General features: G+C 43.1%; 1 protein-coding gene across 3 annotated transcripts in view; it reads left to right on the plus strand.

Moving 5' to 3' along the window:
* The first annotated feature begins 7,264 nt into the window (after positions 1–7,264).
* The window catches only part of arnt2 (aryl-hydrocarbon receptor nuclear translocator 2), a 54,610-nt gene continuing 38,526 nt past the window's right edge, over positions 7,265–23,348 (plus strand). For 2 of the 3 annotated variants that reach the window (XM_041985849.1, XM_041985760.1), the window contains exons 1-6: positions 7,265–7,544; positions 12,053–12,164; positions 16,912–16,959; positions 20,196–20,243; positions 20,764–20,977; positions 21,307–21,520. In XM_041985849.1, the coding sequence (XP_041841783.1) occupies positions 7,514–7,544; positions 12,053–12,164; positions 16,912–16,959; positions 20,196–20,243; positions 20,764–20,977; positions 21,307–21,520 (667 nt within the window). In that variant the 5' untranslated portion in view covers positions 7,265–7,513. The remainder of the gene's footprint in view (positions 7,545–12,052; positions 12,165–16,911; positions 16,960–20,195; positions 20,244–20,763; positions 20,978–21,306; positions 21,521–23,348) is intronic. The other variant, XM_041985921.1, reaches the window with a different exon arrangement.

Here is a 23,348-nt window from a genome sequence, read left to right on the forward strand (position 1 = left end):
GCTCCATACCTACCAAAGAGAAAGGGAGGGTGTTATATTCCCTGAGTTATTCAGGTCAGTCATATTTTTTTTATTTACACTGTCTTCAAGAAGAAACATTTCTCTCATTTTGTCACCTGAAATTAAGGAATCAAAATGTTTTAGTTAGTTTAGTTAGTTTAGAGAGGAGAGGTATTATTTAATCTTGACATATCAAAATACAATACAAACTTGAGAAATAATGTGAATTAGTATAGTGTGGAGTAGTTTAGTGTGAAGTAGTTTAGTGTGAATTAGTATAGTGTGGAGTAGTTTAGTGTGAAGTAGTAGTAGAGTGTGAAGTAGTTTAGTTTGAAGTAGCTAGTGTGAAGTAGTACAGTGTGAAGTAGTATAGTGTGAAGTAGTAGTAGAGTGTGAAGTAGTTTAGTTTGAAGTAGCTAGTGTGAAGTAGGACAGTGTGAAGAAGTACAGTGTGAAGTAGTATAGTGTGAAGTAGTTTAGCGTGATGTAGTATAGTGTGTAGTAGTATAGTGTGAAGTACTTTAGTGTGAAGTAATTTAATGTGAAGTAGTATAGTGTCAAGTAGTTTAGTGTCCAGTAGTAGTAGAGTGTGAAGTAGCTTAGTTTGACATAGCTAGTGTGAAGTAGTACAGTGTGCAGTAGTATAGTGTGAAGTAGTAGTAGAGTGTGAAGTAGTTTAGTTTGAAGTAGCTAGTGTGAAGTAGGACAGTGTGAAGAAGTACAGTGTAAAGTAGTTTAGCGTGATGTAGTATAGTGTGTAGTAGTATAGTGTGAAGTAGTATAGTGTGAAGTAGTATAGTGTGAAGTAGTTTTGTGTGAAGTAGTTTAATGTGAAGTAGTATAGTGTCAAGTAGTTTAGTGTCCAGTAGTATAGTGTGAAGTAGTTTAGTGTGAAGTAGTTTAATGGGAAGTAGTATAGTGTGGAGTAGTTTAGTGTGAAGTAGTAGTAGAGTGTGAAGTAGCTTAGTTTGACATAGCTAGTGTAAAGTAGTACAGTGTGAAATAGTATAGTGTGAATTAGTTTAGTGTGAAGTAGTTTAATGTGAAGTAGTATAGTGTGAAGTAGTTAGTGTGAAGTTGTAGTATAGTGTGAAGTAGATTAGTGTGAGGTAGTTTAGTGTGAAGTAATATAGTTTGAAGTAGTATAGTATTGCAGATGCAAAATCAATCAAAGTAAAACTAGGAATATTTTTTATGTTGCTACAAACATATTTTATAGTTATATTTAATCAGGATATGAATGAACGATTAAGACTAAACATACTAGAAGTCTGACAAGCTGAAGACCAGCAGCTGTGGCTGATTCTGGTTCAGGGACTTGTAGGACACAGTCATGGACCATCTGACCTAAGATGACACCAAGATCTCCAGACAATGGTGAAAAGGAGTCCTGCACTGCTTGGACTGCAGGACTCATCTGCAGACCCTCTGAAACACTGTCTGGGATTGGTTAGGCATCAGTGTAGTTGGAACTGGGCTAAACGGTTAGGAGCCTTCATGGCCCATCATCTACCTGCTTCAGAGAGCCCAATCTCTTTTAGTCACGCTGTCCAAGGAGTACCCTGCTAATTGCTAATAGCCAAACAGAAAATAAATTAATTTTAGTCATGACACATAGACACGCTTTACCTTTCCACAGACTGCAACAGTGGAGTCAACTGTGTTGAAAGGACTGAGGCGAAGGCTCTGATGAAGGCTGCATTGGAGACTCTTCTGATTCTAAAAACCCATCTTTATCATAGTCTTAGTCACACTGGCTTAGGTTCAGGTCAAGACACATCTGTTGTCCATGAAACAGGCTAGAAGATTACAGAAGTGCTTTTCAACCTTGAAGGGACTATGTTGACCGGCCAACTGGGTTGGGACTGGGTTGTACCTGACAGGCCTGGAGACAGGACTGGTGAAAAGAGAGGAAACTAATGTGCTGCAGAGCATAGAGACTGAGGCATCGGGACTATGGGGAACAGCATCAGATGGAGCTGGGTTGTTTTGAGAGGGAAGCTTTATGTATAATAACGAATGTGTTCCTCTGAAGATCAGCTCCTGTTCAGCTATAAGCCGGGTTTCAACCCACTGCGTCATCCTCCAGCAGCAGCACAGCCTGCTGGTGGCCTCTGCACAAGGCAGGCAGGTCTGTGCTGCTGTTTAAAATATGTCATATGGTGTAACTTTAACTATGACACAAGTTTCTGCCTTAATCGTATTGATTTATTCATTCTATTTTTATTTTATTTCATTTTTTACAGACATCAGTTACTGATCAGAAACCCTGACTATGAATTCCTTCCAGCTGAAAACAACATGCTGGCACTGCTGCTAGCAGAAATATTCTGACTTTTAATTAAAACTCATTAGAAAACAACAGATGAAGTAAATCATATCAAATCTAATTTGATTTATAAACCACTATTCATACATAAAAAGCACAAAGTGCTTTACATAATAAAATGCACACAAAACACTGTTTGCCAATAAAAAGAACATCAAACAGCCTTTAAAAATCCACACCTACTCTTTCTCTCACTCACACACACACACACTCATGACCAAAGCTGCAATGGGCGGACTCTGGTGATGTTTTTAAGATTATAAAATCCTGTCTTTGTGACATTTGTGTGGAGTTAAAATCCAGCTCAGAGTCAAAAACAACACACAGATTTCTCACACACTGTGAAGCGTTAAAATGTTGTAATTTGGGTAAAATGATCTCTTGTCTTCAGGACCGATGATTAAAACATCAGTTTTGTCCTGATTGAGCGGTAAGACGTTCTCTGCCACCCATGACTTTATATCTACAGTACAGTTTAAAAGGACGTTAACTGGCTCCAGGTCATCAGGAGACACGGTGATGTAAAGCTGTGTGTCATCAGCATAGCTGTGGAAATCCCTCTTGGGGATGTCTCCTGATGACATCCCCAAGAGGTAACATGTACAAATTAAAAAGTAACTGGGCCTAAAGCTAATCCTTTGGGAACCCACATTTTACCTTGTGAATTCCTGAGGAGCATGTATCCATACTTACAAAAAAACTTCGGTGAGAGAGGAGTAAAGCCATTTAAGAACAGTATCTGAGAGGCCCACCAGACGTCTGAGTCTTTCTAAAAAATCTGGGGATCTACTGTATCAAAGACGGCACTAAGATTCAGTGGAACCAAAACTGAAAGTTTCTGTGAGTCTAAGCTACACCTGAGGTGGTTAACAATGTTTAAAAGGGCGTCTCGGTACTGTGGGTTGTCCTAAAACCAGATGGCTATTTCTCTAAAATATTGTGTTTATTCAGAAACTTGTGTAACTGAATGAAAACATTTCTTTTATAATTTTACTTAAAAACGATAAGTTGGGTACAGGTCAGTAGTTATCAAGAATATTTGGATCTAAGTTCTTCTTCAGAAGGGGCCTCAACAGGCCGTTTTACTGGCAGATGTCCGTCTGAAGGGAATCCTTCGTTCAAAGAAACCATCAAATGTTTTTAACAGTGATGTGGGAATGGATCTAAAAGGCAGGTTTAGTTGGGAGAAAACTCAACCAAGCATTTAGGACAAATCTCCAGTGTTTCCTCAGGTAAAAAGAAAGCTTCAGGCCTGTTACAAGCAAAGTACCGTTGAGCAACAGAAGTAGCTGATCCCAGAAGAGCTAAAGGACCTGTTGGACTCTGGTTAGAGGATTATACGTGGTCATGACAGGATCTTGTGAGCATCGAGCTAGTTTGAAAGAAGATGAATCAACATGTGCAGGAAATCTTTCTCTTTTCTTCAGTAATGACAATTCCAGCCTAAACTTTACTGGATTATAGAAATGATTACTTTTCCCTTAATTTCTTCATTGTTTTCCACCTGCGACCCCCCCCCCCCCCCCCCCCCCCCCCCCGATTGGTTTAGTTTCACTGTTTTTACAAATCCAGCAGGCAGATGTTTTCAGTGCCAGAGGTTTGATCTAGTCTCAGGAAGACTAAGCAGATGAGTGGATCTAACCAAAACAGAGCTGAAAGGAGCTTTTAACAGTTTTCTTTCAGACTGTCCATCATTTTTTCACCATGGTGATGATCCACTTAACAGAGTTGTGAGAATGAATCCATACATGCAGCTGTGATCAGTGCTGTAATGATACCCAACACTTCTCAGTTCTCCAGCACTGGAACACCTGGATAATCTGGTCCAGATGCTCTGGCAGCCAACCAGAAAACCAGATCTGCAGACAGAACTGGCACTGATTCTACCCTCCACTGACAGCTGCTCTAATCTGTCAGAACCTCTCCCATCCATGCCAGAAACACTGAGACCGGAGGATATGAATGACTGACTTTATCACTGCATGCTCTCCCAAACGTCCAACCTTTGCTGTGCACTGCAAAAACCTGCAGAGATCCAACCAGAGACAGAAATCCCAGAGCACCTTACCTTCTTCCTTCACATCCTGCACAGCTGCTGGAGGAAGGCTGCCACCCGTTGTGCATGGAGGGACCTCTGAGGAAGAGAGGTGGGGAGCAGAGGGAGGATGGAAGGTTAATGGAAATGCAGGATGGACTCTGGACGGCTGAGACAAAGGGGCAAACAGATGAAGAGGAGGAAGAAGGAGGCTGCTGCATCACCTCTCTGCAAACAGAGCAGAGTGCTGCACACATCCCCACTCCTACATCCTGCTCTGCTCTCTCACCGAGTGCTGCTGCATCTGGATGCTCAGGAAAACTCAGAATGGACCGAGACACGTCTGTCTAACTTCTCCATGGAAATAAAGAGAGATAATCTAAGTATCTGAAAACTAAATCTCAGAGAAAACCCAGTTAGATGCTACAAGGAGTTGGATGAACTTTGATTTTCAGATTGTAAGTAAAGTTGCTTAAAAGCTGTTGTCTGTTGATATTTCCCATTATCAACAACTGTCCGACCGGCAGGGACCCGTCCGTGTGTCCAAACACTGACGTCTTCATCCAGTGTGGCACCACTGCATGTAAGAGTCCTTAAAAAAGAGCCACTAAATTACAAGTTAACGATTATTTTTGATTTATTCAGGAGGTCATACTTTGTTTCTTCACAACCCTTTATTGAAGCTTTGGCGGTACTACTTTTTTTTATTAATGCAACGCTGGTTTTAAGTCATTCATAGATAATATTAAATTATTAAATAACCATTAATAAAACAAGTTGTGTCTGTTCAGAGTCATGACAGAAACTTTAAAACCTCTTTTCATTTTTAAAATCTGAAATGTTATTATAGATTTATTATTAATAATAATAATAACATTAATAATAATAAATATAGCTTTAGAAGAAAAAAGAACATTTCTTCTGTATTGACCATATGTGGAAGGAAAATGAATTTGTGGGATGAGCACAGAGTTGAGTGTATGGGCTGAGTGCATGAAAATTAGTTGATTCTGCTTTTGACTCCTGGTTGGTGTCACTTACTGGACTGGATGGCTGACGTCTGAAGAAACAAGGCACATTGGCAATTTAACAATGTTTTCATGTAACAACCAGGGGCCTTGGTAGCATGTGAAGACCCATACACAGCCACAACAGACCACCCAAGGTGGCAATTAATAATCCAACACTAACATGCTCACACAGGGGTGCTGAGCCTCAAAAGAACTGAAAATATAAAGGAAAGAAGGATCTCAGTTCCTCAGGCTTCGTTCAATGCTTACCTTAAGTTGGATAATAAAACACTTCAGGAATGTCTCACATAATCTTCATGTGTGTACACAGCTTTAGTAAACTGCCTGATGAGCACTGAGAAGTGGCTGAGCAACAATTGTCTTTATCTAAACTCAGATATTTTCATAACTGCACCGGACAATGTCATCTCTGACATTAAACTAATCGTTTAGGAGCCTCAGTCTCAGAAACCTGGGTGTAATTTTTAAACATTTAATAAGCAACTGCTTTTTTCACATCTAAAAACTCAAAACACTGCTGTCAATAAGTGAACTAAAAAGATCGTTCATGCATTTTTCTGATCGCGATTTGACTATTACAACAGTCTCTTTTTTATCTTTCGTTTTTTCATTCAGATTTTCGTGTTTATTCTGTCCTTACATCGTAATTTTGTTATGTGTACACTGCTGCATTCTGAATGGCAACACAATCTAAGTCTTTAGAAGGAAGAGCTAGCCTGCAGCAGACCTCTGACTCACCCTGACTCAGCTGCTCATATAACCAGTCGCTTCACTGGTTTCCAGTTAGCTTAAGAATTTGTTTCAAAATCTTGATCTGAACCTTCAGAGCTACTCATGGTCAGGCTCCTCTTCACACTGCTGACCTGCTTCAGCCATCTGAGGCCATCTAATCTGAATCTTTTCATGGTTCCCCGCACTGGCTTTAGGACCAGACTGCAGCCCCCAGACTGGATTAATCCGCCCCTGTCCTTACGTAGTCTGGACTTTGTGGTTATTTTTAAAAAGCAGCTGCCATTTTTATTCCAACAAGCTTTTAATTAGACTTGGGCTCTTTTTCATTTTGTAGTTCTATTTTGTGGATTTTATTTGTTTATGAATTTTATCGGCCTACTTCCACTGTGAAGAACTTTGTGACGACTGTCTGTGAAATGTGCTATATAAGCTAACTTTACTTACTGTTACAACAAAGAAATAATCCACCAAACACTCATACACTGACTGATTAGACTAAGTTTATATTAAAGCTCAGTAATGAGTTTCCTCTTCAGGAGTCCAGATTTGAACTGTGGATCAGTTAAAATCCGTCACCCACACCCAGAGAACCTTAATGTTGTGTAGTGTTTATGAAGGAGATCCACTTTACTCTGGATTTTCCCCAGGAAGACCAGGACAGGAGCTGATGTGGAAAGTTGTTTAACATTTATTAATCAGACTACATATTTCATCTACTCATGATTTTTCTTTAGTCAGAATTAACATGAGATTCCCATGATATCATTTAAAAACATTCTAGATATAAAATATGAAATACTGTAGACAGGAAGAGGTGAATTAACCCGTCAGTCTGGAGTAATAAACAGTTTCAACCCGTAAAAAGGCGACTGAACTGGTTTTTAATTCAGCTCTGACTGAATTACAGACAGAGCTTGGTCTGGTTAACAGCAGCTGAAGGTTTGGTTAGGGTTGGTAACCATGGTTACTAACTGATCCAGCAGCAGGAATATGTGCTCCATTTTTGCCGTCACCCCAGTCCTTCGGTCCAGGTCCGGTTCTGATGGACCTCCCCCTGTCCATTCAGCTCCTCTATTTAACATGCATTTATTCCAGCGGCTCTAAAGTCTCGCGGTGTTACCATTCAGACATCTTGCATTTCATTAACTCCTCTTTTCTCTTTCCACACTCGTCTAATCGGTTCGGTTTCCTTGGTAAACACTCGGAGTTTGGCCCGGTGGAAGTCTCGATCCTGGTCCTAGTCTCGAACGGATGTGAGGTTGGAGGTTGGACCGAGCCTCGCGTGTTATTTCGGCGGAGTGCAGACGGTTTGTCGCGCGGCTCTCTCGCCGTATTGTACGTCATCTCCACCGCCGCCGCTTTCATCTCCTTCTCGGCTGAGGAAATATGGCGACTCCCGCTGCGGTCAACCCGTCCGGTGAGTACGAACCGAGTGTGTTTCAGCACCAGAACAGTGTGTGTGTGCGCGCGCGCGCGCGTATGAGTGTGTGTGTGTGTGTGTGTGTGTGTGTCGGTGGAAGCCGAGGCTGGGCGCTCCTGAGGAGGAGGCCGCTGAAGCCTGGCTCCAGAATCCCTCCCTTCCCCCCACCCGGCCCGGAGCTCGAGCCCAGGTTCAGTCCGGCTGCTGGTTCCGTTTGTTGCAACCTTAAATGAGTTATTTTGATTTCTGGATCCATCCTTTGTTGTCGTGTTTGTGCTCGTGCTCTGCGCGGTGTCACAGCTCGGTGCGCGTGCCCGTGCAGCTTACAAAAGGTTCTGGAGCCTGTTGGTTCCGTCTAGTTCTGCTACAGCAGACAGGTTACCACTTGTTCTGAAAGAGAAGCCCTCCGGACCTTCCTGATTCCCTGCTGACTGGTTCTAAATCTTATGGGTTTGGAGGTTCTGGTTTCTGCATGCGTAAACTCGTCAGTGAAAGTGGACTGAGTTCAGTTCTGCTGCTTGGAAATCTCAGTCTGGACTTAAAACCTAACTGGTCATAACTAGTCACTGTAAAGAGTTTGGTAGTTAGTCTGTAGTTTAACCGGGATGTGGATCATCAGGTCAGGATCAGGACAACCTGGATGGAACCGGGTCAGAACTCAGTCTTCAACATGTGAAGGATGTCAGACAGCAGGAGGAGCAGCATCCACCCTCTAGCTGTGATGTTCTGATTGAGCCAGATGTTGGAGATGTTCTCCACCTGCTGGTGGTTTCACTCCATCACTCACTGGGAATCTGGGAATGCTGCAGAATTCCCTCCAGCTGCCTCCACTCAGGTCCCAACTGATGAAAGAAGATGAGAAACACAACAAGAAAAAAGATCTACTTAGAGCCACAACAGCTGTGCAACAAGCTTTTCAAAAGTCTGGAGGAAGTGATCAGATTATTATTATTAGCTATGTGCTGCATGATCAGGCTGCTGAACAGTCAGGATTTCTTCTGAACCACAGCTGCAAGGGCCAGAGGGGTAGTCTGGGAGGTCCTCCTGGATCTGACTGGGCCCCCTGGTCCCACCCCAGAAATAATTATCATATACTGAAAAATATTTACTGTAACACAACCTCAGATGTCCAAATGTCAGTAAATGCAACATGTAATGTTCTTGATGATGTTCTACGTCAACTCTACCATGTTCTAGATTATAATGCAGCCTCATCTCAGCACCTGCACCTGCCATGAAACCAGCAGATGTGATGACTGAAGGTTAAATAGATGATGAAGAAATTGGCGGTTGGTCTGAAGTGTGAACTAGAATGTCACTAGGAGCCAGAGTTGTCATAACATTAGTTCACCTCCCAGTTTGAGAATCGCTGGGTTAACTGGTCGCTGTAAATTCTCCCTCGAAGTGAGAGGCTCTCTTTGTGATGGACTGGTGACCAGTCCAGCTGACCTGCCTCTCACCTGCTAACTGCTGGGATAAACTCCACCTCCCCCACATGGAAGGATGGGTGGATGATGGATGGACGGATGGATGGATGGATGGATGGGTGGATGGATGATGGATGATGGGTGGATGGATGGATGGATGATGGTGGATGGGTGGATGGATGGATGGATGGGTAGATGGATGGATGATGGGTGGACGGGTGGATGATGGATGGATGGATGAATGGATGGATGGGTGGATGGATGGATGGACGGGTGGATGGATGGATGGATGGATGAATGGATGGACGGGTGGATGGGTGGATGGATGGATGGACGGGTGGATGGATGGATGAATGGGTGGATGGATGATGGGTGGATGGATGGATGGATGATTGGTTGGATGGTTAATTGAATGGATGGGTGGGTGGATGGATGGATGGGTGGATGGATGGATGGATGATGGGTGGATGATGGGTGGATAGATGGATGGATGGATGATGGGTGGGTGATGGATAATTATCTTTACAACTTTTCTTACTTGTTTCCAGGTTAGTTGTAATAATCATTTCGATATTTTTCCTGGTCAGTGCCCCTGTCTGCCGCCATCAAACTTTCTACATAACTATGTGGTTATAGATGATAGGGCTGTTTTCTCTTTAAACAGCAACAGTTAAAATATTTATTAATATATATACAATCAAATATTTATAATATATTTAAGAAGGATGAAATGTTCAGGATTTACTAACTAAAAGGTAAAAAGTCAGCAGGATGAGTTTAAAGCTGTGAAGCTGCTTCCTTCTAAACACAGAAGGAACAATATGTGATGAATATCAGCATCAGGTGAACAGACAGAAAGCAGGATGAGAATCTCACAGCTTCAAGGCAAATTTATTTGTACAGCACATTTCATGTGCAAGACAATTCAAAGTGCTTTACATAAAACATAAAAACATTACAGCAAGGTGCAGAAAAAAATACAAGTGTATTAGAAAAATAAAGATTAAAAAAGATAAAATTGATTACATAAAAACAGAAAGAAAAAGCTCAGATAAAGAAATAAAGTTAAGATGTCAATGTAAAAGAACCAGATCCAGATCTTGACTTATAAATTAAAGCTAGTTCCATGCAGCAGAGAACAGGTGGGTCTTTAACCGGGATCTAAATAAACTGAGTGTTTCAGCTGATCTGAGGCTTTCTGGGAGTTTGTTCCAGACATGTGGAGCATAGAAGCTGAATGCAGCTTCTCCATGTCTGGTTCTGACTCTGGACTGATAAGAAACTGGATCCAGATGACCTGAGGGTTCTGGCAGGTTCATACTGGATCAAGAGGTCACTGATGTATGTTGGTCCTAAACCATTCAGATCTTTATAGACCAGCAGCAGAACTTTAAAGTCTATCCTCTGACGAACAGGCAGCCAGTGTAAGACCTCAGAGCTGGACTGATGTGGTCCACTTTCTTGGTCTTAGTGAGGACTGGAGCAGCAGAGTTCTGAATTCTAGATGGTGAGGAGAGAGAAATATTCACAATATGCACAATTACGTCCATCCATGCACCTTCACTGCTTCATTATCCAGATTTCTGCCTATAAATTCTCTAAACTTTCATTCTTAGCTTGACTGTTTAGCTTCACCTCTGCAGCCTCGGCTACCGGGAGTTAAGGGTTAACGTCTCGTTTCCGGGTGTAGCGTCAGGTCTGTAGATGTAACTGTAAACGTGTGTGGTATCCACAGAAAGTGGGTTTATCTTGATAAGTCTGGCTCATTTAATCCAGAGTTCCGTTCCATCAACGTGGCTTTTTGAATGTCGCTGAGTAACCATGGTAACTGATGCACCAGAACCAGCCTGCTCGGGGACAGGCTAACGTTCAAGCTTAGCTTAGCTGTGTTTCAAAGGTCTGATACAGACTCCCTAAAGAAAGTCCACCTGGTAGGACGCTGCTCTCCCGCCTCATTATGGTATAAAAGTTAAAAAAAAACTTATATCACTACTTTGTCTTGAATAATCAATAAATCTGTCGTTGCCAATGTAACTACAGAAACAACTATACACGTACTGAACATGAAATTAAATGAAAAAGAACATGGTATTCATTAAAACTAATTAACACCTTATTAACCCTCCCCAGGTTCAGGAACCCCGACCTCCACTGCCTCTGGTTGGTTAACAGTAAAACTGCGATCAGCTGAGCCCCGTCCATACAGGCCGAGGGTGTTTAAAGAGAGACAGAGAAAGAGAAAGCTGGTCTAAAGAGATGGACGGAGAAAGATACAGATAGATAGAGACAGGGTTCCTTTCTGGTTACCATGGCTTGGTCTTTTATTCATGACCCTGCAGAGGGCGCACGCTTCATTCAAAGCTCATTCAGACCACCAGACCCACGGTTTTCAGGGGGAGGACCACCAGTAGCAGTGGTCTCTAACGTTGTCTTGTTATCTACAGTTCAACATGTTTACAGCCCAACACGTTTAGAACAAACATTTCTACAAAGATACCTCCCACTCTGAGGCATGTTCTGGTTCTTTATTTCCACCTGCTGCAGGTTCGCTTTGCTGGTAAGATGCTGCTGATGTAACAGTGCAGAGTTAATGTAGGTCACACACACGTTAATATATTCACAAAATATGATGATGCATATTGATTGTTGGGTTATTAATAAACTGAGCAGGGCCAGTACATCTTATACAGCAGTGACGTGTGGTCAGGAGAGACAGGCAGTACTCTGCCTCACCTCAAGGGGGCGTAGTTGCGCGCTGCTGGATGAATAGTGAAATAAGAAGCTCTTTTTGGTTCTTACAATTCTAAATCTGACTCCAGAGGAGTCAGTGTCTCACCAGCCATGAACCCACCGCACGTCACTGATCTCCATCAGCATTCTTTGTTCAGCTGCTCTCAGCTGAACCATAAGACGTGTTCTGGATCAGTTTATAGAGTTCCTGAGCTCCAGATGTGGAGAAGCATTTGAAGACGTTGTCATGGAGACGGTCAAGAAGACTGATGTCTGAGGACTGTGTGGAGATGTTTGTGGAAATCAGAGTTCTGGTGTTCACGTGCTGGTTGTGGTCGTATCTTCCAGAGATGGGCAGCGAGTTGCCGGGAACGGTGGCCATGCCTGGAGCTGTCGGGTCCAGTCAGGTGAGGATGGGAGGAGCCGTTTCGGGCCGCGGGGGCAAGAGGAGATCTGGAGGGTGAGTATCTTGTTTTGCCAAGAGGAGCTTTGTGGATATTAAGCTCCTTTTGATACTTGAGTATTGTTCTTTATGTAATGTAGATGTAGCTGGCAGGGTGTAAGGAAAAGAAAAAGAAGACAAAGACACAGAGAGAAAGCAACAGCAATAACTGTACAACCCAAATAGAGAAAACCAGACGACCAGCTGCTACAGCTGAAACATACAACACAGAAATCATCCTACGGCCTCTGTGAAGCAAGGCAGCTTCATTTATACATCACATTACATGAAGAAGACTGTTCAAAGTGCTTTACATTAAACATTAAAGCATCACAGCAGGTGCTGAAGGAGCATTAAAAAGAACAGTAAAAAGAATAAAAGAAATTAGATTAAAAACTAAAATGTAATAAAAGATTCAAGAGGTTCAAGATCTTTATTGTCATTATGCTAGAAATTTTGAGGAGTCCCGTGTCAAAACAAATGAGAAAACAGAAATATAACACCAAACACTTGATGTTTTGAAGCGAGAGCGACGAGGCGGTCGTCCGGTAATGGTGGGTTTCTTGGCCACAGTGATGGAGGACTTAGCAGACAGGAACTGGGGAAAGCTGCAGAAAACCTGCCAGCTGGTCTGCACCAAGGTTATAATAGTTTTGGATTTTTTTATTAGTTTGTTTTTATTTCGTTTTGACTTTTTCTTTTCAAATTCAGTTAGTTTTAATTAGTTTTTAGAGCAAATTTTCTAGTTTTTATTAGTTTTCGTTTTTTAAAAATGCTTAGTTTTAGTTTAGTTTTTATTAGTTTTAGTTTTTTGTTTGTTTGTTTTTAAATTAGAGTATTTGCCAAGTTCGACAGATTTTAATTCCACATAGTCTCCAGTCTCCAGCCACGATCACAGCCGCCTGGATTAGCGTTCATCTGCCCGGTGATCAGGCAGCACAGCTCCTCCAGCGCTAACTTAGCATTAGCTCGCGTAGGTGTGTAGTCCACTATGATCACGACTGAGCTGAGTTCTCTAACAAGTTTAACAGTCTGCACTTCACTGCTGGATATTTCAGGTTGGGGGAGCAGAAGGTTCGTAGTTGTACACCACGAGTTGTGAACGTACAGCGCCAAACTGCCGCCGTTAATCTTACCTGAAGCTGCAGTCCAGTCGGCACAGAATATAGAGCGCTAGCTCCACCGCTGCCGGGAATATATCTGTCCAGCCAGGACTCGGTGAAGACTGCCACACAGCTGTCAGGCTTACGTGAGACGGAGAGAGCCAGTCAGTGTGGGTTAGCTTGCAGCCTAGCATGCAGCCCTTTTGTTTATGTTGTCTGTGGTCCACTGCAGTTCGAGTGGAATAAAATCTGGATTTGGTGATGCAGAAAAACCATAGTTTTTCCCCAATTTCAGCGTACACAAACACAAACATCAGAACAAACAAATAGCAGAGAGCCTGTAGCCGCTCCGTGTGCCTGCGCCGCCATCTTCAGAGGAAACTAAATAAACTGTCAGTGGAACGGATGAAGACTTGTTGTGGAGCAACTATTTTACTGGACCACTGCTAACATGACAGGACCAGTATGCAGACTATGCAGTATGGCTTGAAAGATAAATTCCCTTTGCCACTGGTCAGAAACAAGTGTTTACTGAATCTGAGTTATGATTGCAGCCTGGAATGGTATACTCAAATCTCAAGAATCTTAGCTTTCCATTGGTGTATAACATGTGGAGGTACCTGGAACCTTAGACTGAGGAAAATCGTTATTTGTCATGTCCTGCCCACAGGACGTCTGGTACCAACAGGTTAAACAAACTATTTATTAGGGCTGGGTATCGTCACTATTTTCCTGAATCAATTCAGTTCACAACAGCCTATTTCAATCTGATTCGATATGAGAGCTCGCAGTCCTAGCATTGGCTGCTAATGTGAGAGCCCACGGTCTTAGCGTTAGCTGCTAATGTGAGAGCTCGCAGTCCTAGCATTGGCTGCTAAGGTGAGAGCCCACGGTCTTAGCGTTAGCTGCTAAGGTGAGAGCTCGCGGTCTTAGCGTTAGCTGCTAATATGAGAGCCCACAGTCTTAGCGTTAGCTGCTAATATGAGAGCCCACAGTCTTAGCGTTAGCTGCTAATGTGAGAGCCCACGGTCTTAGCGTTAGCTGCTAATATGAGAGCCCACAGTCTTAGCGTTAGCTGCTAATATGAGAGCCCACAGTCTTAGCGTTAGCTGCTAATATGAGAGCCCACAGTCTTAGCGTTAGCTGCTAATATGAGAGCCCACAGTCTTAGCGTTAGCTGCTAATATGAGAGCCCACAGTCTTAGCGTTAGCTGCTAATGTGAGAGCCCACGGTCTTAGCGTTAGCTGCTAATGTGAGAGCTCGCGGTCTTAGCGTTAGCTGCTAATGTGAGAGCTCGCAGTCCTAGCATTGGCTGCTAATGTGAGAGCCCACGGTCTTAGTGTTAGCTGCTAATGTGAGAGCCCGCGGTCTTAGTGTTAGCTGCTAATGTGAGAGCCCGCGGTCTTAGTGTTAGCTGCTAATGTGAGAGCCTGCTATCTTAGTGTTAGCTGGTAATGTGAGAGCCTGCTGTCTTAGCATTAGCTACTAATGTGAGGCAGGCTCCCCAGGCAGCGTCCAGGAAACAAATCAAGGTTCTGCTGTCTGAACGTGTTTATTCAGAGGGCTGAGGACCAAATCCAAAGACATCTGTTGGCATCATTTTTTAAATCAATGAAAGCAGTTTGCACTACGGCCCAATCATCAACGTCACAGAAATGTTCTTAAATGCCCATTTATGCTCCCTTACGTACATAAATAGCAACATCCGTTTCAAACGTTGTCATGCTTCACCGTCCTCATACTTGTGCGTGTTTTGCGTTGCCATGGCTGCAGTTACTCCACTAGTGGGCGGTGCTGAGTTTAGAGTTCATTCCTGTGAGCCGACGTTACTTTTCCGACCCGCTTAGCAGCAGTAACGCGTTGCTATGAAGTTGTTTCCAACCGCCCACCACGCCCTAAACGCTCACATATAGTCTTTCCTTAAAAACTCATGCAATTTCTACAGTTGTTTTCATCTTCATCTGCATGTTTGTTCTCTTCCTGATTCTCTTCTTCTTCTCTGGTTTGTTTTCTTTTCCTGGTTGCATGCCAGCTACTCTGCTCAGCATTTCCCCCGTGATTTCCGGTGGTATTGCCGTCTTCTGCGTCAAATATCTGATGGATAACCCTGAAAACGGACCAAATTGCACGCCTAACCGATGCAGAATGAAACTTTCCGTCCATCTGTATATCCGTCTTATGCGTCGAGCTTAAATGAGCCTTTAATCACACGGAAAAATAAATCCAGGACTTAAAGTCATCTTCTTAATGAAACCTTGAAGGACAGTTTGAGCATTAACAGACAGATTTATAAACAGTTATTAAACCATTATAAACCGTAAGTACATCATCCTCCTTATAGCTGTAATCATTCTGAAAATGTAAACCTATATACTGTATATTATCATTTTAATTAATTGCAATTGCAAAGAATTTGTGACGTTAGAGGAAATGTTAATTTTTACATTATTTTTCTGATTTTAATTTAAAAACATGTTAAAATGATCATGGTCTAATTGAGTGGTTAAGTCAAAGAAAATGTGTTTGTCAGTCAACAGTAATAATATGTAAACTAAGTCACGACTAAAACTCATCTTCCTCTCCACCTTCCTCATCATCACCTGATAAGAAAACAATGGTTCATGCTGAGGAAACTCTTTAGCTTAGTGACTTTACTACCACTTTTATTACCGACTCAATAGCATAAAATAATTTATGTGACTTTTACGTTGACTCACTTTAAAATAACGTTAATTTGGTGATGTGAGGGGGCGGCGTGGCTCAGCAAAGTAGAGTGGTCGTCTTGTAACCCGAGGGTTGCCGGTTCGATACTCGGTCCAAGTCGAGTTCATGTCAAGGTGTCCTTGGGCAAGACACCAAACCCCTAATTGCTCCTGATGGGTCGTGGTTGAGCGCCTTGCATGGCAGCTTCCACCATCAGTGTGTGAATGGGTGAATGTGATGTATGTTGTAAAGTGCTTTAGGTATCATCCCAGGTACAGTAAAGCGCTATATAAATACAGACCATTTACCATTTTACCATGACTGCTGATGTTCGTCTGTTGTCTTTACTCCTAAAGTTCTGACTGAGGACACATCCACCGTTAGCACCGCTACTAGCTAACGCTAGCTCTTTGAACAGTGACAGCAGGAACAGCTAGTCATGTTAGAGAGACTTAAAGCACCAATCTCTCAGATGTCAGTGTGACCAAAGATGACGGAGTTCCTGGATGTGGGCTGGAACATCTCTACCACCCGACCCGATTCTACACCCATGTGCAGAGCTCAGCACTGCAGAGTATAGTTGTGAGATAAAGCAGCTCCACGATGAAGTCATTAGGAGAACATTTCCTAGAGATCAGCAGAAAATGGAGCTTCAGGTCAAAGTTCCTCCAGCTGATCATGAAAAATCCAGTTCCAATCCAGTTCTCCATCAACGTTCAGGGTCCTCCTCATCCTTAATCAGCTCAGAGAGAATTAATAGAAAAGAAAAGCTCCAAACCCGAGACGAACCAGCATTGTGTCAGCACATGAAACGGCAGCAGCGAGCTGGGTCTTTAAGCTGTGAAGGATTGTTTGAACAGTTCTGTAAACTAAACTGTGAGTGTTGACGATCAGCAGGACGTGGTGGCAACAGACCTCAACCAACGGCATAACTCTGCTTCCTGTTGGTGTCTTTCAGGATGGACTTTGATGATGAAGATGGAGAAGGACCAAGCAAATTTTCAAGGTGAGAGCTCTGAAAGCTGTCAGGACTCTTTCAGGTCCAGAAGCTACTGCTGTTGCAGGGTATCGGTTGGAGCAGCAAACAGAAGTGATTGAACTCAAGAGTATTTGACAAGTTGTCTGAATTTTAACTGCTGACGTTACGTTAGCCATGTTCTCACAGGTACCAGGTTTCATTCAATTTGATCTTCAGTGGCAGAAGGATTTTTGGTAACATCAAAACTTTTCAGAAAACTGTCTTTGATGATCCTACCGATGCCCTGTATCTGTCTGTTACATGGACAGCTCATCACTTTTAATTTTCCCCCGTCATGAATCCATCAGTGTGTTGGGTACAGTATACAGCAGAGGTCCACCTCACATGATTTCAGGTTGTATCTCTCCCGCTGTGGCCCACACTCCCAGGATGAGGCGCTCCTAAAGAACATGCAGAAATGTGTTTGGGTCAGATTCACGCGTGGTGTTGGTCCGACCAGCAGAATCACAGCGAATGGACTGTCCCACCACTGGACACAGAGGTAGAGGTGCGATGATGAGGGATGACATTCATCACAAGTGCCATGAATGTGGAGGATTTCTTCAAGCTGGTCTTTTTTCAACAGTTAGTGTGAATGAGTGGTTTTTACTGATCGGAGCAGATACACTGGAGTCATGTGACTAGAGGTGATGCAGCTCTGCAGTATCCACATTTCATGGTATTGGGGTACTCAGAGTGCTGTATACTGTATTCACATGTCATCGTCTCACCTGTCCTGTCTCAGCTGATATATATCAGTGTTTTTGTTTTTCTCCCGCTTCATGCTGTTCTGTGTGTGATGTAGAAAGTGTTTTATATCTGAGCTGAAAGCACCACAGTGGACTGTTGAGCAGTGAGAATGAGGAGATGCTCTCTGCTGGCCACACAAGAAACTGCACTGTTATCCTGGACAGTAGCATCACATGGTGGGGACACCTCCACCAGGTGTTCACAAGGCACCTGGCCAAAGACAGATGGATACTTTGTTGATACTGAAGAACATTGCTGGACAGAGAGAGATGAGAAACGACATGGAGAACGTTCAGGGTGAACATGGAGAGTTTTTAGGAAGGATGTAGAAAGTGTTCAGTAGAGTTGGGCCAGTACTGATATTAACATCTGAAACACTCTATGCCACAAAGCAATTGCCTTACTGTCTAAACACAATCCGATACCCTGGAGATGGAATCATACGTCTTTTTTTTTTCTGCCCAACCTCAACAACAACACAACAGATGCAGGAAGTCAGACAAGCTTGTGTTACGATTGTTTTGAGTTGGTAGGCGGAGAAGCTGCTGCATGTGAGTCAGTGTTAACATTTAGCATTAGCGTTAGCATTTTGGCATTATTACTCATTAGAAAATCTGCCTAGCAAAGCAGCAACCTTATATGCAGGACTGAAGTTTCCAGAGGCGACAGGAATGCTGCCAAATTTAACACCATCAACCTTATAAAGCGTTAGAAAAGCGCGAGGAGTCTGTTGCCTTAAAGAAAAGCACAACAAACAGCGGCAAATGCTTTTAAAAATGTGAGAAATTAGCCAAATAAAGCCAGAAAGTCACAGAAATAAAGTTTTACATATTATTGTCCTGGATGAGCAGCTCCTGTCCTTCATGGAAAACAATTCCAAGATTTTTTAAATAAAAAAATCTTTGACTTGAGTTTAAGTACTCAATTTTTTCAAAATGTTTTAATTCATGGTTTATAGTTTAACGTATGCTAGGCCATTGAAGGACAGTAACAACAATAATATACATTAAAGTCTAAAAGTAATTTCTTTAAATTAGAAATTTAACAGATCTCTTAATAAAATAACTCCGGTATCAGATTTTTACTCAGTAGTAGAACCCCAGTGTGGGGGTGGGAGGACGGGTGAGACTGTGGTTCAGGTGCCAATGTAGCAACGTTGCTACGTCAGGGTTCACCCGACTCATCAAACACGACAACTCGGTTCTGCTTAGTCCAACATTTTTTATTTGGCGGCAAAGCCAGGACATCTCTCCATCTTCCCCCCGAGGCCTCAGCACACTGCTGCAGAGAAAGAGTTCTCGATTAGACGAGCGTTACAGCTGTGCCAACCTGCTTCACCTGCTGCTTCCTGAACCACAGTCTCACCCGCCCTCCCCACAGCTGAGCCACGCCCACAACCACACCCAGGTATCAGCTTTGGACAGAAAAAAATGGTGTTGGAACATCCCTAGTGTTCAGGATGGACATGGAGAACGTTCAGTCGGTCACACCTGCAGATCAGATGCAGCAACCAGAGATGGTGTGAAAGTTTCAAACTGTGAAATTATAAAATGACATGATTTTACAGTTTAATCAGTTTATAGGGTGCAGTCACACAGATGTGGTTTGGTCCGCTTTAAACGAACCTGCGTGGATAGTACGTTGGTTTGGAGCAGTGGTGCAGACCAAAGAAGTGAACTCTCCATTTGAAAACCAGCGAGAAAGCAAAAAGACCATCCAGGGAAGCAAAGAGAGGAAGTGACGTAGTTCAACATGGTGGATGGGTGGCTGCTTCCCCTGCTGCTCATACTGGACAGATGCTGGTATAAACCAGATCAGGTTTGAACACCAAAGTAAAACCAGAAACCAGACTGCAGAAATGTATTGTTTACTTGCAGTGAACGAGCCATGTTCGGTCCTGGCCGTTGATGGGCCGGAGATCTTCTTATTTTCTCTTTGTTAGCGGTCCTTTTGGGGCCTATCGTCCTCTAATGAGCAGTTGTTGCAACTGCATGCTGTTTTTGGTCTGCTTGAGTAAAGCGCAGTGTGAACCCAACCAAAGGAAGGTGTGACAATCAGACGGAGTCCCTGAACTACTCTGGTACACAGGTCTATTACACAGACTGTAAAGAAGCCTCTTATGTAGAAAAAAAAGAAAACAAGAAAAAACCGTTCAGTTTTTAGATTTTTTTTTTTAGATTTAAACTATTTCTGCTCAAAAATATTATTTATTGTCAGTCTGAGTGTAAAACTTGCTGAGTTCAGCAGTATTGTCATGTTGTCCTAGGGTGCAAACAGCTCAGTTCAGTGTGTGTTAACGTGTCTCAGAAGCACTCACCATCACTGCCTGTGATGTCCAGTTTTCTGCATGATGCTTATCATCAACCTTCTGCTGACATATGTTGATTTGTGGTGATCATCGCATGATGGAGGACGGAGAAGCTGCTGCAGATAGTTTCACCTGAGTTTCATGCCATCTCCTCTTCTTTCTGTAGGTATGATGATGATCAGATTCCTGGTGGGGATAAGGAGAGATATGCCAGGTAGGGTGAGCCAGCTGTGCCTTCGATGGATTCTCCATCATGGATCAACACACTGTACACCTGACCTGATCCAGGCTTAAATCAAGATTAGTACAGGTGTACAGGTGTCTGCAGCACTGGTCACTTTAATAATTGCTGACAAACCAAATCATTACCAACCTTTATGAACAGGGCTTTTATCAGTCAGCAGAGTGAGGTTGGTCAGACTGATGCTGATAAAGATGGAAAACAACCGTTCAGCTGTCCAAAGAGCTGACTGGATGAGGAGAAAGGTGCAGTGACACGTTTAACAGGTTTTAAGAAGTTCAGTCCTAAGACAAAGTTTGTGAGGAAGTCCATGCAAGCTGAGGAACACCAGCCTGTTTGGAGGAAAAGTTCTCATTCTTGTTGTCATATTAGTTCTTGTTGTTCTCAGATGTTCTGAGTAAAACAACCCGATGTGGATTAATAGTTCAGGACTACCAGATGGGTCCCAGGTTGCTTCCTCCAAGAGTCTGACTGATGTTTTTTGTTCTTTTAGAGAGAACCACAGTGAGATTGAGCGGCGCCGGCGCAACAAAATGACCCAGTACATCACTGAGCTGTCAGACATGGTTCCTACCTGCAGCGCTCTGGCCCGAAAGCCTGATAAACTGACCATCCTGCGTATGGCGGTGTCCCACATGAAGTCCATGAGGGGTACTGGTAATACGTCCACAGATGGGGCCTACAAGCCTTCCTTCCTCACTGAACAGGTACCGATCCAAGGTAGAAAGTGTTTAGGAAGGATATAGCGAGCTTAGCTAGCCAAATCAGCATTAGCTTCCACAGCTGAGCTAGCCGAACCAGCGTTAGCTTCCACAGCTGAGCTAGCCGAACCAGCATTAGCTTCCACAGCTGAGCTAGCCCAACCAGCATTAGCTTCCACAGCTGAGCTAGCTCAACCAGCATTAGCTTCCACAGCTGAGCTAGCCCAACCAGCATTAGCTTCCACAGCTGAGCTAGCTCAACCAGCATTAGCTTCGCTTAATTTAAAGTCAGCAGTGTGTTTATTTGTATGTGATTGTTCCTGTGATCCCTGTAGGAACTGAAACACCTGATCCTGGAGGCAGCTGATGGTTTCCTGTTTGTGGTTGCTGCGGAGACGGGCCGGGTCATCTACGTGTCGGACTCTGTGACACCAGTTCTGAACCATCCGCAATCAGAGTGGTTCGGAAGCACGCTGTATGAGCAGGTTCACCCGGATGACGTGGACAAACTGAGAGAACAGCTCAGCACGTCGGAGAACTCCATGACAGGTAGAGGAAGCTCTCTGGGAGATCCAAGAATTCCCATCTCTGTTTCTAGTTTTCCTGCTCTGCAGTGAATCGTAGGCCTACAGCTGAAATCATTCTGAAAGAAGGATGCTGCTCATCATCATTATTTACCCTGAAAACATAACCTGATAAAGTGAGGCAGTCCAAACCATAGACACATATACATAGACACAGCGACTCCCTCAACCCGCTGCTGCCATAAAACAACGCATCTGCTATGTTGATCCTGGTAAGAGATCTCATTACATGTGCACAAGTGAATGGTTGTTTAGTTTAAACTGAATTAAATATTAAATGTTTGTAAAAATTTCAGCCAATTGGGTTTTTCTATTTAAGTCATGGTGAAAAAAGTTTGAAACAAACACAATTGGCCATCTGTCAGTGATTAGTGATTAAACTAATCACTGACAGACGATCAATAGATTGTTAAGATTAAAGTAAATTAAACATAATGGGTGGGGAACATTATTGTCAAAGCTGACAAAGCTTGTTATCAGACACTTAGTTGTATCATCAGCCTACCTGACACGTGTTGACCGTCTTGATCAGAGGTGTGACTGGATGCTGTGTGACATGTACAAATCAGCTGATGTCCAATGAGGCTGGATCAATAACATACAATCTCTCCAAAGCCTTAGCCAACATTTTGAAACCCTCCTGGGCAACACAGATCAACACTGCAGTAGTTCTAAACAATTAGCAAAGGAACTAAAAACTACACAAGTTGCAGCTAATGACATATTCATTTAACACGATGTAGTGTCTATTCACCCGGACCCCAGTTCAAGCCACATTACAAACAGTCTATGAACAGCTGTTGGCAGATCAATCTCTAAAAAAACACACAAAACACCATTTACTGACAAAAGGAAGGTTTTGCCATGGGGACCCCTTGTCAGCCATTATGTGCGGCTTTTTATGGAAGAGCTAGAGAAAAAAAGCCGTAACATCCACACCCGAGCTCTCCCGACCAGCGTTATGGAAGCGGTACAGAGACAACATTCTGGAAAAGGTAAAAGTAGGACATACACAACAGATCAGAGACCACCTCAATACCATTGGCGACACGGGAAAAATCAAATTCACGCTCGAAGTAGAAACAAAATGATCCATTGCCTTCTTGGACAAACACACAAAGATGATGGCAGTATAAAAATAAAAATTCACAGGACACTAACACAGACAGACCAGTTTCTATTATGGACTTCAGAACATCCCACCACCAGCAAGTGGTCAGTAGTTAGAACATTATGATCGAACCAAACTGGTAACAGATGAGGAGGACAGAAAAGAAGAAGGAAAACATTCAAAATGCGCTGACCAGATGTCAGAGTCCACAATGGATAATCAGAAACGGACGGGAACAGGTGGAGCGGAGAGAACAGGACAAACCGCATAAAAACAGCCGGAAAAAAAAAGAATGGTCACATCACCATACGTCAAGGCATTACGCAACACAAAGGACGATGAACAAACACCACTTCAGCACCCTGGCCAAACCACACACAAAACTAAGACATCTCCTAGTGCACCCCAAAGACAAGATTGGCCACCACAATAAATGCAACGTCATTTACGAAATACCGTCATTCATGCAATAAAACATACAGAGGACAACCAGGACGCCCTTTTAACATCCGCAAAAAAGAAAGGAATGCAAAAGAGAAACTGAAAACAGACAAACACGATCAAGGAAAGGACAGGAGCAACAGGAAAACATGAAATCAACAAATACAGACCACTGCAAACGGGAAAATCACATCACGAAGTGGGAAAAGGCCGGAGCCATCCGCGCAGAGCACAGTCCACA

This window comes from Melanotaenia boesemani, chromosome 1, assembly GCF_017639745.1.
Source record: "Melanotaenia boesemani isolate fMelBoe1 chromosome 1, fMelBoe1.pri, whole genome shotgun sequence".
NCBI lineage: Eukaryota > Metazoa > Chordata > Actinopteri > Atheriniformes > Melanotaeniidae > Melanotaenia > Melanotaenia boesemani.